The sequence below is a fragment of the Colius striatus genome, chromosome 7 (assembly GCF_028858725.1).
Source record: "Colius striatus isolate bColStr4 chromosome 7, bColStr4.1.hap1, whole genome shotgun sequence".
NCBI lineage: Eukaryota > Metazoa > Chordata > Aves > Coliiformes > Coliidae > Colius > Colius striatus.
Window position 1 is genome coordinate 22,538,301 of NC_084765.1, and position 17,615 is coordinate 22,555,915.

General features: G+C 38.6%; 1 protein-coding gene across 4 annotated transcripts in view; it reads right to left on the reverse strand.

Moving 5' to 3' along the window:
* MYO5A (myosin VA) overlaps positions 1 to 17,615 on the reverse strand; it is a 100,960-nt gene that overhangs the window by 67,521 nt on the left and 15,824 nt on the right. For all 4 annotated transcript variants that reach the window (XM_061999276.1, XM_061999274.1, XM_061999275.1 and 1 more), the window contains exons 2-4: positions 12,927 to 13,037; positions 11,315 to 11,486; positions 5,419 to 5,563 (exon numbers count right to left, since the gene is read on the reverse strand). In XM_061999276.1, the coding sequence (XP_061855260.1) occupies positions 5,419 to 5,563; positions 11,315 to 11,486; positions 12,927 to 13,037 (428 nt within the window). The remainder of the gene's footprint in view (positions 1 to 5,418; positions 5,564 to 11,314; positions 11,487 to 12,926; positions 13,038 to 17,615) is intronic.

Consider the following 17,615-nt stretch of genomic DNA (forward strand, 5'->3'; position numbering starts at 1 on the left):
CTGGAGATGTACTGTTTTTTCATTTTAAAATTAATAAATTGCACCACTTGTCATTTTAATTGTATCCAGGAAACAGAGAGCTCTCCATTGTAAAAATGGCAAAAGGTGAAAAGATAATGAATATCTCCCAGGGCATACAAATGAAGAAAACTGAGGTCAGCACATGCTGCAAAATCATGACAGATTACACTCCAGAGGAGCACAAAGATGAGCCAGCACTATACAACTGATTTATCTAGGGATTAGTCAGAGGTCACTCTTGCAATAGTTTAGGAAAGCTCATTGCTTAGCTACCAGCAGGACACCTCACATGAACTCTAACTTCCAGCTATGACCAGACTTAACCCCTTTGTTGCTTACAAGTAATCGCTGCTCAGATAAGTAGGTCCCCTGATGTTACATCAAGTTGATTACCCCATCTGCTATCTTGCACCTGAAACACCATAAAATGTCAGACTCAAAGTATACAGGATTGTTCCAAAATCATCTGTCTCACCAGAAAGGACCATTCCCATTTTCATTATAAGTTTAACGGCAGTGCCCCAAAAGTATCATCAAGGTACTGAATTTTAAAAGTCCCACATCAAAGCCATAAGTCAAAGGCGGCCATTGGATGTCTGTGCAGTTTCCACCACAGTAGGCTGTCATTTCACAACTGGACAAAGATTTGAGCTGAGCTGTTAACCACCCCCCTCCTGACTTCTGACAGGGGAGAATTAGAGTATTCATTCATCAGACACTCTGGAAGCAAAGCAGCAGCTGATCAAACATGCATTTTTACAAGCGGACATCATCTTGGGATGCCTGGAATAACTGGAGACTGTCAGACAAGGTGCTCTCAAAACACTTACTCAACAGCTCACCAAGCTGCCTTTTTGAACAAATAGGGATAGAAAAAAAATTGCTTCCTCTAGCTGAGAATCAGACACATGCAGAAGATCTGACAAAACAGAGAGGCAGCCTGCTTATTAAAGGTAATTTAATGAAAAAGATACACAGTAAGATTGAATAAATCTTTATAACTTTGTACAAACAGAAAAAGCCAGACTTCGGAGGCTGATGCTTTAAACATTGTTGCTTTCCGTCCTGGTATTCATTGAGTTTTATTGTCATCTCGCCCCTGTGTAATACTGTTTGCATACCTTACTTTCAACTTGCACTTTGTGAGATAACTTTACGAACTCATCAGAAGGAAATCTCCAAGTGATTTCATCAAATTGAAAAGCATTGAACTCTGCTGCATCTGTCCAGCCACAAGCGGGATGGAATGAATCAAATCAAAACAGGGTCAACTATCTTAACATTATCTTAATGACTGCAATATATCCTTACTAGGCAGGGGAAGGGATGCTGTGTAAGACTGACTTAGAACTTCTTTTCCTAATAATGTTAAGAAACTGATAATCATAATCTCATACACCAATGCAATTCTTAACAGCTCCAAGAGTATAATCATGAACATCTCCTCTTATTGCAAACCAGAACAGTTAAAATGGAGGCTTTTACCGAGTGTTACAAAGAAAATGAGCTGCTCCTGCTGATGGTTACTATTCCTACTGAAGTTGAAATGCCTTTAAAAAAAATATAATTAAATACTTGCCAATTGATGCTTTGCTTCAATTTTGATAGTTACTACAAAGTTACTACTGTGAAGACTAAACTTCTTTTTTGTTGATAATTTGGAAATGCTGACATACAAAAATGATATGCATTGCAGTTCAAAGGGTTCAAACACATGCAAACACTCACATGCTGACACTGTGGTTTCTGTTTCTGAGACAAAAGCAAGTTTCTCAATAATAATTTACTTCCTTTTAAATCACTTGTTGGCCATAAACATTGTCCCAAAAGCTGTATGCCTTTGCTCAAATGAAGCAAGTCATCCATGAGCAACATGTTGCCTACCCGTGAGAAAAAAAAGAGAACCCAGAGTACAGGTCCCAGCTCTCTCCAAAAGCACAGCCTGTCAGAGCTGCTCTTACAGGAGCACAGCAACCCCCAAACCACCCTGCATGAAAGCCTCGTGTCAGGGGGAGGTCATTGGATAGGTCCTCATCCATCCGACCACTCCTGATCCCTCCCTCTGGGACACACTGGTGCTCAGACAGAGGAAAAGATCTGCTCTGGAACTGGCACCTGCAGCCCCAACCATTAAAGTTATTGGCAAGTATATGGTGTACATAACCCTATGTCTAACACAATTTAAATGCAGTTGTAAATCTAGTTCATTACTTATTTTGGGCACAGGAGATGAAAGGTGTTGGAAATGAAGCTGTCACCCTGTGCAGAGGAGTGGTGGAAGATGGAGAACGAAACAGAAAAAAAGGCACAAAAATACAGAGAAGGGCAGAAGAGGGGAGGGGATGGAGGGGAAGAAAGGAAATAAAAAATAATTCAAAATAAGATTAATCTTACAAGAGCTGTGCACATTTTCCTGTGATGAAAAAGACAAGAAGCTACTGAGTAAACAGTAACCACTTATTTCATTGTCAGCTATGGGTAAAGTTGAGCCATATCTCATTTTACCAATCCTTCACTGGAACTCCAGCTGAAAGGGGAAGTGCTGGATACCCAAACAGGCACATCACTTCATGGCCTGTGCTTACTACACCATTTTGCTCACTCTATGATGAAAATTTCACATGCAAAGGTATCTTTACATGCTGCTTTATATTGTAATAATCCCCATCAGTTGCTGAATACTGCTTTTTGTGCACAAGCCAGATGTGAGCTCCATCTCTGTCATTCCACCAGCTGACATTTTTGCATCATATTTTTTTTTTCCTGAAGACGCAATACAAATACTTAGTGTAAAATCACTATTTTCCTGATTCCTGTCATGTGGCATTTTCTCTGGCTGAAAAAGACCACAGAGATCATTTAGTTACAACCACGTACATGGAAGGAGTTTCTCAGCCATAGCAAGTAATGAAGCTGGCAAGGACAAATGCTAAATAACAAAATTATAAATTAACAAGAAGATCTATGGAGTAAATATTTAGAAGAGCTCACTGAAGCTTTATGGATAAGAGCATCATGACTATTTACTGCAGTGATCATTTAAACATGGAATTAGGAAAGACTGGAAACAACAGGAAAATAAATCTCACCAATTACATGCATTAAGGCAGATTAATGCATATGACTAGCTACCATCTGAATATTCAGTGCAATTATTAAAGTGTTAATGAAACAGTCACAGGCAGTTTTATTTTCATTTTTAAATAACAAGCTGCAGAAACATAAACCTTCTTTGTCTTCTTTTTTAACGTCATAACTCAGGAGCAGAAGGTATAGAAAGTATCACTGAAGGGCAGGATAACTGATTACAAAATGGGAAACAGCATTAGAAAATAAAATTCAGTGGGCAAATCCAGTATGTCCAAATGACAGAAAAATTTCTAAAACACAAACAACTCAAAAAAACCCAATAGAGAGAAAAGGAAATAGACATTGGGAAACTAAATAAACCATAAAATTGTTACTTTAGTGTAGAGGGATTTTTCATTATGTTCTTGGACTTCATTACATATCTACAAACATACTGTCAGTGATTCATACAAAAATAACAAATTGTTTCTAACATGCTATAGAAACATGAAGGAATGTATTAATGCAAAAGTACTATTTAAGATCATTTCCATGCTTATATAACTTCTCATAATTTGTTTTGAAAAGGAACTTCTATCCCATTTTATCTGTTGTTCTTCAGGGGAGCAGAATTGCTGGAGGGCACAGGGAGAACTGAAGAGCAGGCAATTAACACAAAAAGGAAAAACCATAGCAGAAACTAGCCAAAATCTCAGCCCCTCCAATTCTTTCTCTGTAGCAAAGAATACAGATAGTGCAGATAGAAATCTTCACTGCGCAGGCTTCAGCTACTGAGCACACAGAACGCAGGCAACTTGGCAACTCAATTTCCACACAGGTAAGAGGTAAGCCCACTTTCAGACTGTGGTTAGAGGCAGCCAGTGGAGAGAGATCTCCCTCCAGCTTCTTGCTTCCACTGGTTAATACTAAGAAAAAAAATTCTGGGAATTTGGATTACATCCATCACAAGCATCTAATTGCAGGTCATGGTACTGTGCCTCAGATGTAAAATAAGGCTAATAAACTCTTATTTTGTAGGGCTTTTGGAGGGTCTTGAGTAGCAAGTCTGTTTAAAACAACAGGGATCTAGATCTGTAAAACAACACTGACCTAGACTGAAAGAGCTACAACACAGATGTGACTGTCAATAGCACAGTTTTGCCTTTGTATTCCTATACCAGATTATATGTCTATTCTCTTAGCAGAAAGGAGGTACAGGGAATACCTCTGCCATTCATCAGTGCAGGATGTTTTGTAAACATTGGCTATTTCTCAGTTACCCTAAGTCATGAAATGTTACACTGTACTGTACTGTTTTCTTTTGGAATTTTCTATTATGTGGGTATCATGAATCACCACATTCACATATGCAGTCAACTTAATTTCATAGTATATGGAGCTTTTTGTTCATCATAGCTCTTGGGGATTCTTAAATTAATATATAGCTAATTTCAAAGATGGACATTTTATCATTTTCAACCCATTCTCCCCTTGCCCCTCCTTCCTGCAGTGTGGATTGCAGGTCACCACAATTAATCCAGAGGTCTGCCACTATGATCAATTTGATCATGGGCTGTATTGTCAACAAGGAAAACTCTATTGATAACTGCAGCCAACCAGTGAGGATATTGAGGACCACCTTGTTAAACAAAGACTACAGAAAACATTTCAAAAGCTCCTCAAAATGACAGGCTCTTGGAGTGAAAGAGAAGAAGATTCTCCTTGGGTGACAACTTAGTTTTCATGCAGTATGTAAAAAAATGAGGATTTCCTGCACAGCTGTTACAGCGTCCTTTGAGACACTGTTTTCAGGCACAGTGTGCAATTGTCCCTCTGCTCCCTCTTAATTCTAGTCAACAACAGCCACAGGCAGATTACGCAGCTCAGACTCTATCAACATGATGAGAAGCCTGTAATAGCATTCACAAGTCGAGTGATTTTTTTATTCTGTTGTCAGCAAACACAATACTTCAAACTCTTGCACTTTTCTCTTTAAAAATCCACTGATGATTAAAAAGGTATATCCACATTTTGCTAATCAAATTAAAAAACATAATCTTATAAAGCACGGGGCTAATTTTAGATCTAAGTACTGTCGTTATTCCTGTTACTTGTCAGTGGCCACGATCTCTGTGGCATTCATGACTCTTTACTGTTTGCCAATTTAAGTAACTTATCCTCTTTTGAAATGTGCTAAAACACTGAAGGAAAGACGAATCTTACAAAATATTTAATGAGCAGTAAATTAAAAAGAAGGCCATCAGACAGAAATGGTAAGTCTTGTTCATTTTAGAAAAGCAATGAAATTAAGACTCGTGGTCTACAAACCTGGCCATCTGCTTATATGCTTCTTCAGCCACAGCAAAGATATGTGGATCCATATCCCCCATATTTTGGCCACTGTATGCGTTGATAATATCTTCGCCATAGATAGGCAGTTGCTCGTAAGGATTTATGGCCACTAAGACAATACCTACAAAGGAAACAAAACAAAAGGAATTCTTGGCAGCTGTTTCAAAATAAAACAAACAAAAAAATGGCTTTAATACTAACTATTATTTTGACTTTCCTAAAAATATGAACTAGAGAATAGCAAGTATATCATGTTACTGACTTCAACAGATATTTACCTTGACCACAGTTTGCAAACTCTAATTTTAACCATGGCTATTTTAAAAATAGAATTTCTTCTTACATATATATTTTGGTCACCCAAAGCAATAATGCAGGTACAGATGACTGCACAGTGACTAGAGCAAGCATGCTAAACACACTCCTTGGACAAATACCTCTGAAGAACCTCCACCAGAAGCATTTCCATAGCACGCAACTTGCTTCTAAATTTACTCAGAAATTCATATGTATATACAGAGACTTCCTCAGTGCAGATTCTGGTCCTCTGCTCTATGCAGATTACAGTGTTATGTCTATCTAAGAAATTTTCCACAGAAAAGCTGGAAGAAGGGAAGTGAAAGCATCTACAGTGTGACACTGCTGGTAGGTGCATCATCCCATTTTTAAATCCTGTCATGCATTTATAGATCAAGCACAAACCATAGCAAAAACATTAAACAATGACAGAATATCTCTCATGAAGAGATCTGAGAAACCTCAATCTATCTCTACAAATACATGGCAAATTTCGCAACTAGACATGCCCATGTAAGTGGAGTCAGTGTTTTTCCATCAGCCATGACTTCACCGAAATGACTCAGGAGATTAAGTGAAAAGTCTCTATAAAAATGTATGCCAAGTTCCAACACTGTAGTGATAAGCCAAAAAACAATGAGGGGGGTTAGGGAGGTGAGGAGACCTCAGCACCAGCAGATTTGAGGAATATTTTCTGTGTCAGTTTTTAACATGTGCCCTTTTTAACTGGGAAAAAGTAGTAAAAATTAAGCAAGACTGCTGCTGAGATCAGCCTCCTCAGCTTGCAAGTTTAATCAAAGAGACATTTAAATAAGCTGTGTAGGGGCTTGAGACAATTCTCTCTCCCTTTTGGCTATGTTGGAAAAAATAAACGCTTGAATGCAAAACCAGCTGCCTCATGACAAGGCTCCAGTATATTAAATCACTTCAGTAGCAATCTGTAACATCGACGAGCAACTACCACCTGGAAATAACCCAAACAAGTGAGTGAGAATTATACATTTTCTTTGGAACTTTTAAATCAGTCTGTCTCACAGGACTATAATCCAGATTAATTTATACGTAACTTCTCTTTATCTCCACTAAATCATTCTGCTATTTTAAGAAATATCATGGCTTTTCCCAGATCAGATTTTTAAGTGGTTTTGATCCTACAATTACACTAAATTGAACTCTGGCGACTTTTTTCAACATTCTTCTTATATATACCCAAAATAAGTGTATGTAATTCTTTTATCTTGAACACATTCACTCATTTGCAGACAAAATGGATATTCACATACACAATTTATTAAGTTTGCTCTCCTGCATAGTAGACAGTACTTTATACATTTCAACTAACCAGCAGTATTAATTGAATTTTCATGACAGCCATAGCAGTTTTTCCATGTAAGTACTCAAATTTTCCTTTGTGTCTTTTAAAATTCCTTCACTAATTCTTCATTTCACATTCCCAATAGCAAACAAAGCAAAAAATATAAATCACCTTTGCATCACTTGAGAAAGGCTGATTTGAAATTAAGAAATAGTGAGGTTTTCTACTTAAACAATCCACATTACTTCAAAGTGAAATGTTAAAGTATTTCAGTTCCATTTCCCATATTACACTAAGCATGGTTGAATTTATTTCTCGGGCTATGGACATCCATCCAAGTTCTAGTTCTGCTAGTTGACAATAATGTTACCGTAATTCTCTTGGAGGATTAAAGTGTTTTTAATCTCCTTTGGGCTGAATCAGCTGGGTTAGTTCAAACCACCTTCAAGAGCTTTTTAAACTAACCTAGCTAATGTGCAAGTCAGATTAAGGAGGCAAATATGGTTCTTTCCGCAGGTAGAACCCTAAGGCAGTGATCTTTGCAGAGAGAAAGTAACTTGCTCAGGATGAGAACTGATAGAGCAGTTTGAAAGCTGAATGTCTATGGTCAAAGGATCAGGTTTCTAAAAGCTGACAAGACAACTTTATTTTCCCTAGCTTGTAACATAACATACATATGCCCACATCCCAAGCTAACAAAGTGGGAGTCAGCATGGACTCACCAAGGGAAAATCCTGCTTGAACAACCTGATAGCCTTTTATGATGGCATGACTGGCTGGCTAAATGAGGGGAGAGCAGCGGATGTCATCTACCTTGACTTCAACAAGGCTTTCGACACTGGCTCCCGTAACATCGGAAAGCTCAGGCAGTGTGGGTTGGATGAGTGGACAGTGAGGTGGATCAAGAGTTGGCTGACTGACAGAACCCAGAGGGTGGTGATCAATGGCACAGAATTGAGGTGGAGGCCTGTGGCCAGTGGAGTTCCACAGGGATGCGTTCTGGGGCCGTTCTTACTCATCATCTTCATCAGCGACCTGGATGAGGGGACAGAGTGTACTTGAGTGAACTTGCCTCACCAAGTTCGCTGATGGCACCAAACTGGGAGGACTGGCTGATTCCCCAGAGGCTGTGCTGCCATTCACCGGGATCTCAACCAGCTTGAGAGCTGGGCAGAGAGGAACCTCATGAGGCTCAACAAGGACAAGTGCAGAGTCCTGAATCTGGGAAGGAACAACCCCCTGCACCAATACAGGCTGGGGGTCGAACTGCTGGAGAGCAGCTCTGCAGAGAGGGACCTGGGAACTCAAAGAAGAGTGTGTTCAGCAGGTCAAAGGAGGTTCTCCTCCCCCTCTACTCTGCCCTGGTAAGGCCACATCTGGAGTACTGTGTCCAGTTTTGGGCTCCCTAGTTCAAGAGTGATAGAGAACTTCTGCGATAGTGGACTACCAAGATAAATCAGGAGATTATAACATCTCCCTTCCAAGGAAAGGCTGCAAGATCCGGGGCTGTTTAGACTGGAGAAGACTGAAGGAGGGCACTTATAAATATGTAAAGGGTGGATTTCGAGAGGATGAGGCCAGTCTCTTTTCTGGAGAAACTTCTTCATTGTGAGGGTGAGGGGGCCCTGGCACAGGCTGCCTGGGGAGAGTGTTGAGTCTTCTTCTCTGGAGGTTTTCAAAACCTGCCTGGACATGTTCCTGTGTAACCCAATTGAGATGAATTTGCTTTAGCAGGGGATTGGACTAGGTGATCTCTAGAGACACCTTCCAACCCCTACCATTCTGTGATTTTGTCATAAATCCAGAGCATATTACATTACTCAGGTCTCCAGGTAGCATGAAACCTCCTTTGCCCACACTTTGACCACTGAGAACCCTCACGCTACTGGAGACACCTGTTTCTAGCAGCTCCCAGAATCACCACTTCAGTCTTGTTCAGAAGCAAATTGGCCAACCAAGCTCTGTCATCTGCACCCTTTGGCAGATTCACCTATGAAAAGCTAAAGGCCTTCCAGCCTTAAGAGAAACTACAATACCAGCTAAACCCACAATCAAAGCTTCACTAGGGAAAATATGCATATTATCCCACACACAGCAAAACAAAACTAGCTAACAGCACATTCCTTTTGAAAGCTCATATGATGCTAAACAGCTAGTGTGTTTGCAAGCAGTTGAAACACAAACTGGGCAGGCTGCCTTATGAGAAGACTATGGTTGTATCAGTAGGCATGTGACCATGAAACTCAGACTGAAAACACCGTACAAGCTCAGACCATGAGGTTCCCATTGGACAAAAGCCATTTCACAAAGTATTCCCCCATCAAGAGCTTTGTCATGGAGGTACTACTAAGAGAAACATAGTGTTTAAACTGAGGGAACTGAGGTGGTTTCCCAGTGTTGGGACCAGAGTATGTGCCCTCAGTAGTGGCTGCCCAGAGAGGCTGTGGGATCTCTGTCATTGAAGACACTAAACTACTCAGCTACTTTGACTGGCCCAAGTCCTGAACAACATGATCTGGTCAGACCTGTTTCAAGTCAGACCTGTTTAAGAGCTTCACTGAAGACTTCCAGAGGTCTCTCCCAACTTAAAATTTTTCTGTGCCTCTAGTTATGCTCAGACTGCATAATGGGATGAGACATGGGTATGAATCATCTCCCATTCCTATGGGAACGAAGGCTGGCTGCAAGCAGAGGATGGCAAAGTCTGATTCAGTCCCTTGTGGTCTGGACACTGCTGAGAGTAGATGCACTCTGCTCAGCATCTGCAGATTAGGAATAGCTGGAGTGAGCAAAATGTGGCAGGATATTAATGTCCAGAGTCTGTCCATCACAATATGTTTAACATGTTGGTTGGCTTAGTTCTCCATTCCCATTCTGATCACCATGGGTGGAGCTATAGCAGTGATTTGAAGAGAGAAAATCTGATCCTTGGTATATTCCTTGCAACATGACTTCCCTACACTATAGTTTGTAAAACAGTATAAAGTACAGTAGATTTATAAACAGCAAGACTAATGAGATTTGGTAACATCAAGAAGGCTCACTCTGGCTTGTAATACCAAGAACTGGGACTATCCTACAAAAGTCAGGTTAGAGACAAAGTTAAATTGCATATTAAACCAGGAAATCATGAGATATGTTTTTCTGCCAGCATAAACTGAGCTACAATGAATACAGCAAATGATCATTTGACCATGTATAGGGAAAAATGTATCTTTGCCTTAATCAGACTGTTATGAGAAGGAAATTTTCAGTATCTGGTTTCTAGCAATCACATCATTATATTATGTTTTGCTTTAGTCAGCTTCAAACATAAAATATCCTCCAATGATTTAAACTGTTTCTTATGCACCAGTAGCATGTCCAAAGAACAGGTAAACTAGAGAAATACATAAAAAATGTACAAAGTTAATGTATATTGAAAGGTTACACTAAAAGTTGGCAACGTATTTAATCTAAACATTAAGACTTAAAAGAAACATGTGTCTACAGAGAAAAATGTCCAGAAGCATGAAATCTAAATTTTAAGCCTAAACTATCTCTCAATGTTGGGTATTTTGTTTTGGTTTGTTTTTTTAAATAGACCTCTCAGTTGCAATTTTGCACTTACGATGAAGTGATTGATAAAGTAACTTCCTCCCATTCTGGTCACTTGAAAATATCATAGGCAACTACAACTTCAGGCAACTTTTACTGTGACTTAAATGATATTTTCTCAAAATGAAGGTTGTTCCTAACTGATCAGATAAACACTAGCTTGTGTATTGTTACAAATTCACTTTATAGTTGCATTAACTGAAAAACATGAAAAAGAAAATAAACTTCTCTCTTCCTTTGGGAGATGGATGAGCTCAGTGCAGAGGTGAGCAATCACAGCTGGTAATAAATCCACCAAACAGCAAGGCTAGCCGCTTGCATCTGAACCATGTGAAGCCTTCCTCCAGCCCACGCCTATCTAAACAAGCCTAAGGGAAACAGCATCCAGCCAGGAATCTCACTTGCTGAATCAACACTTTATATGAAAACAGTCCATTGGTAAGCTAGAAGAATACATAGCAAAGTCAATTTTCTCTGAACCTCAATAGTTTCAAGTCTACTTGATGCATTTAACCACAAACATCCAGACTTTCTTAAGAATAGCCCAACATGCTCTGTCATGAAACGACTTGAAGTTAAAGGTAGACATATCAATAACCAACTTTCTTGTTCCTCTCTAGGGCGTTCTGTGTAAAGATTATGGTAAGAAAAGACAGTACTTGCCACAATAGGTATAGATTAGTTTAGAGTCTATAAATCGAACTTTGAGGTTGTGTAAAACGGCAGGTTCATGGAGATAACTGAGCGCCGTGAGGTCATTTTCACCAACAAGTATGTCAGGGTTTCGCAGGGGTGGGAGCTCCTTCGTCTTTGGATCGAGGCTATATTCTAGGTCCTGAAAATCAAATGGAACATGTGTTGAAAGAATAGGTTTCCTCATTCAGTCCCTCCAACCATTCTTTCCAGCAAGACATACCCAAGTTACAAAAACACAATGCAATTATGTTAAATTATTTGGTGATTTGAGTTAGTTCTTTCTCCAAAAACACAATTTAAAATTTCCCAAAAGGGTTTTCTATATACACAATAGGCAACTGTAACGAGATATCACTTCTTTAGGCTATTACTTAAGCCAACATCTTACTTTTGCTGTCAAATCTTTCTATTAAATAAACAAAAATGTTATATCATAAATCTAACCAATTTTTCCGTATTATTTTCCTCTTGATCTGAACAGAGGAAGTAGATTCCCATCAGTCAGTCTATAGCCAGCTCTATATACAGTGTAATACGACTCAAGAATGTTGGCAGAACACCAATTGAAAAAATGCTACTCATAATTTTTGCAGATGTAAATAATTCTCTAGTATAGATATTTTAGTTGTCTCTGTCTCTAAATCTAAATGCACTTTATTTACCTGCTATTTCCTTGTCCCCACACAATGTGACTTAACTGACAGACACCCTCATTTTACTATATGCAACATGTAAGTGTGCAGCATCACCACACAGCCTAGACTATGCAAAGTGAACACTAACCTTGTCAAATGAAAAAGATTGCACTCAATTTATCGTAAGTAATGTGAGCAAGTGAAAGACTAAAATTAATTCAAGTCAGATATTTTATTTAGAAGCTACTTTACATATATAATCTCTTTACTTCATTCCTATGTAGGCCTCTACATGAAAGTAGGATCTAAACTGCCCACTGGTAAGAAACAATGAAATGAAAAATAAATATTTGACCAATTGCAGTCGATCTTTATCTTCCATTGGAAGATTCAAGACTACATGTTAAAAATATTTAATCATTTCAATGGCATGAAATAAAAATGAACAGGCCTTCACCAGAAGGATGTGAGTTTTTCATAGACATGTCGTCATTTAACTACACCATATACAGCATCATTTTCATAGTGCCTTTAAACCTTGCCCCTTTTTATCTCTACTAATTGTCTGATGGTTATGCTCAAATTAAGTCACAGTTCTTTCTCTGCAAGACTGCTCTCCTAGCAACACAGTTCTCACTGGAATATCAAACCATGGTTATAGGTTTAAAAGTATAAGTAGAAAAAGATGATGCAATTGAACATAATAGGCAGTTGAATAAAAGCTATAGTTTTTAACTTTTATTTGTTTTAAAAATCAAGCGAAATGGATGATTGTAACTAAACATAATTTATCACACAACAAATACTACTGGAAGTCAATAGACAAGAATATTTGCAGATAGATAAATATGGATATATTTTGACAGTACATCTTCTTGTGTTAGATGTATCAGTCTCCAGTCAAGAACAAGAACAATCAGCCTATAAACAATATGCAGACCTACCTTGCCCTCTTCAAGTCGAAGCTGGAGGACTTTATCTCCGGGTTTATAATCTTTGAGAAGTTCTGCAGACTTCCAGACCTCATCTGGATCCGGGATCCAGACCCTGGCATACTGCAATATAATAACAATGGCAAAATATCAGTGACTTCCCACTGCAATATAGTTAAACTGTCAATATCCATGACATCAAAGCTATAGTGGTTTTTTTTCTTTTATAAATACATGTATAACAGGCAAACCCTTAAACAAGAGACAAGTTCATTAGTATGTCTGAGGTAAATAAGTTGTTCTATTGATAAAAGGCCACACAAGCTTAATTTTATTGCCTACACAGACAGAAAAAGGCTTCTCCCATGCAAAATAATGTTTCAAGATACATATTCAATATTGAAAATGTGCAAAGAAAATAATCTGGTCTTCAGAGAGATCAAAGGCTTGAGTATCAAAAACATTACGTGGAGTACCTCTTACAAGTAGGTTATAAATGCATTTGCAGCATAACATTGTATAGATCCCTTTTGCCTTTTTATTTTTTTTTTCCCCCTAAGAGAACACATTGGCACATCTGTGTCAATTCAGGCAAAGCTACCTAATCTCAAGTATTAAAAACTCTTTCCTTCATGCTTGTAAATAGGGCAAATTTAAAATTAATTATCTCCAGAATGCCAAAAGAAAAAAAGCCTGAAAAGATTTGGTCAAAAAGGCCTCAAAAAAATAGTAAAGACCCCAAAACAGCATTCCAGTTAATGACCATTTTGACACAAACTTTACCCATACAAGTAATCCACAACTAGTGTATGACTTGTTTTCAAAAAAGGAAATATTCATATTCTTAAATGAGTGGAGATATAATGGTTCTCTCACACTCAAGAATAAAGGTGTAGGAAAATCATCTAGTTGCTTATACAGTTGCATGTGCATACAAATATGTACATATGAAAATGACTCTTGAGAAATACAAGGAAAAGGCTATGACATTTTTTAATATAGTAAAGCTTCTGAACTGATGCTCTTGCAATGCCTAGAGAGCAATGAGATCATCACACACCCATCACCTTAGCAGGTAAACAGCTTCTTGGCTTTAGAAGTACAGCTATGTTGCAAAACATTCTCAATTTGCTAAAATATTTCAAAATAGCTATAACGTATTTGTCATAGTACAGCATTGGTGGATGGCAGAGAAAACTGCATTGTCATACAGCTTCATCACCTATTCTTACACAATTTACTTTTTGTATAGCATCTTCTGCCTCAAAGACTGCTGGAGCTTCCCCTCCCCCCTTTAATTAACCCAGTTTTCCCACTACTTAAAATGACAAACTTCTTGTTTCTACTAGGGGTTTTTTGAAAGACCAAACTTCTGATTGCCTTCTTATTGCAAGACAGGAAATGATAGAATGTATTCAGCAAAGCCAGCGGGTTGGGGAGCAAGACCCAAGATGGCCAAGTCCCAGCCCACGAAAGGGATGCACACCCTGCCTAGCTGGAGGCTGCTGGGGAGGCTCTGTTCCTGGAATTGCTTCAAACTTCCCAAAGCAATTATTTGAAAAATAAAAGATCAATCCTTCACTATGTGCTCTTGCTATTCAAAGAGCACCATATGTAACAGCAATAGAGGGCAATAAAAAGGCAGTGGAGCAGCAGAAGCCACAGTTTGGGAACTAGGATTATGTGTCTGTTTTCAGCTCTGCTGTATCCACAAATCACAGGCTAAGAAAACTCATTTGAATTAAAATGAAGGCATGTGCTAACAAGTGTATGTGCCAATGCAAGGACAAAGCTACACAAACTACAGAATAACTCCAAAATAATTAACCAGGATGTGACAACAGAGGGGCAGTGTTAGAGTCAAACAATGTGCTCAGAAGCAATGTCTTCTTTCCATGTGTGACTCTAGGTGGTCCTGCTCTAGCAGGGGGATTGGACTAGGTGATCTTTCAAGGTCTCTTCCAGCCCTTAAGATTCTGCAATTCTGTGATTCCACTTGTTTTTTAAACAAAAGACTCCTTGTAAATAGGCACATATATATCTAAACTCAACCCAAATGCATCTGTTTACAGAACTCTACTTAAAAAAACAAAACAAAACACAAAAATCAAAACCCTGCCAATAGCAGGGAAGTTTTTTAGTTCAACACAAAGATGCTACAGTGTCAAACACAGCTGAAGATCAAATGTGTACTGTACTCTGCCCAGGTTCCGGACCCTGCCTCAGCTGTGGCAGCACTTGCCCTTCCTCAATATTTGTGATGAGATAGTGCTTCCCTCTCACGACAGAAATTAAAGTAAATGCAATATGAAAGAGGAAAGCATTTAAATACTGTCTAGCAAAATGGGTTAGCAGGCTGGAGGCTGGTCTCCTCTAGGCTACACAAAGAAAAGTTTCCTGATGTAAAAAAGGCAGCAGCCTTGTAAGACAAATACTGTTAACTCCAGGCAGCAAATGCTGCGTAGCCGCTCTAACAACATGATCTATGCTAGCATGAAATAGGTACTTTTAATTTATGCAGCTGAAACAGTACATTTTCTACTGTCTAGAGAAGGGGAAAAGAATGCAGAAAACAGATCACCATAGAAACTGGTGATCTACTACAGACAGCTGAACCTTCGACATGACGTAACCCTACAGATTCATTAAAGTTATCCTATGAGCACCAAGCTGTAGCTTTTCATCTCTAGCATCATCACCCTGCCTTAAATCCATGCCAAAGAAAACACCTGGTGAAAAGAACAGGTGGGAGGAAAGAGAGATCTCACTAATTACAAGCACTGAATAATTCCACAACATTGTCATCTCATTAATTTAGCAGCATGATTTGCAAAATCAGATTTTCTTTCTATTTTTGTATATAATCTGATGATGTTAAAATCCCACTGGCCTTCAATGGGATCCAACTCTGTAGTAGAAAACAAAGCATCATCACTGGTGGAAACAGGATGAAGGGCCTCTCTCTTGGGAAATACTTTAGCATCTCTACTATTCATTTCCCTTTACTTACTAGTACATAAAATCAAGTTTATGACTATATTCTGGAGATACTAATTTAGAAATAAGCCTCCTAAAAAGTGAAGGAAAATCTATCTTAAAAATGACAACAAATTCTAACATTTTTACACTGAAATGCAGATAAAAATTACAGCAAGAATCAAATGAACTTTAGTGAAATTGTGCCTGATTACGATCGATGGATATATTACTCTTTGTAATAGTTCAATGCACATTTTGATCCATCAAAATAAAACTGCTGATAGGGGAGATAACAGTGTGATTTACTCAAGGAAAGGAAGTGAATTAAATTTTAGGTAAACATTGTTACTTTTCATGTATCCGTCACCACATAAAAAGAAACCACTTGAATTGTAGCTCAATGAAAAACAGCTTACCAGTAGTGTTAGCTGCACTTCACATTTCAGGACTGATTTGGTTCTAACAGACTTAGCTTTGCTATCCAAGTGATAGCGTACTTTCTCAGGTATGTTTCTGGCTCATCACTGATGACTTCCTATCCTCATCAGAGATGCAGGACTGGGACAGACACAAGGAAGACATGCAGCCCATCCTCTTGCCCTAAAACAAAACCACTCCATCATGCTGGCACTTTTGGCTGGAGACAGCAGCCACCATCTCCAGACAAGCATTCACAGGACCCACACTTACTCTAAACTAGTTTAAAAAAAAAAAAAAACCACAAAAAAACCAACAAACCAGAATAAAAATATAAGGAAAACAGATGAGATAGCCTTGAATTCAGAAGGAAAACAAATAATTCAATGCATATTGACAGGGCTATTTCAAAACTCAGTTTCTTGCCTAGACTCTTCTGGTCTCAGCAGACTGATGTGAAAATGCCTCCACCTCCAAAATCACATGGAAGTGTGGAATCGCCATACTTTGTTCAAGGAAGGACAAGCAGGGCTGCTGAAAGGCAACGGCTTAGTGATATCTATGGAGTGATTCTAAAAGAGATCACACCAGACAAAAAACCAGGAGAAGTTTCCATGTTTCACTAGCAGGTCAGAAAGCTTGTACTAACACGATTTTATATAATAAGAAAATATAATAGGAAATGGCAGTATTCTCTCATACCACATGATTTCATCTTAGATCACATGAAGAAATCAGCAGACTATAATAATTATCTAACAAATGAGACCATATGACTCACAAAGACTCTCTTCTGAGATATTAACCTCTTGAAGTACTAATTGACATTGCTGACAGAATAGAATTAGCAATGCAAGTGGCTCAGCAGTCGCTTCAGCAGCCAAACAGTTTTCCACTTCCGTTGCACAATCACAAATACTGCAGAAAGATACAGCTATCCTTCCAGCTTAACAGCTCTTCTGATAAGAGTTGAAAGAGTTCATGAAATACATCCTAAAAAGAAAAGGATAAAATCCAGGAAGCTTCAACTCATAAAAAGTTGGCCCTAGTTTCTTAGTAAATTTTACCCGTAGAAGTGAACTTATATGATTCTAACTTCAGCAGAGATCATCTGTTTACTTAAAGACAGCCTTAAAAAGCAGTCTTCCAGGTGTTAACTATGAAAAACATGAGAGACATTGGCCTTCTCTCTTTCAAAGGATGACATTGTTTTCAGCTAGAAACAAAGCAACTCATTAATGTCTAGATCAGAGATACTGCCAATTCTGGTAGCACTAGTTGAAGAAGCCAATGGAACAGCAACAC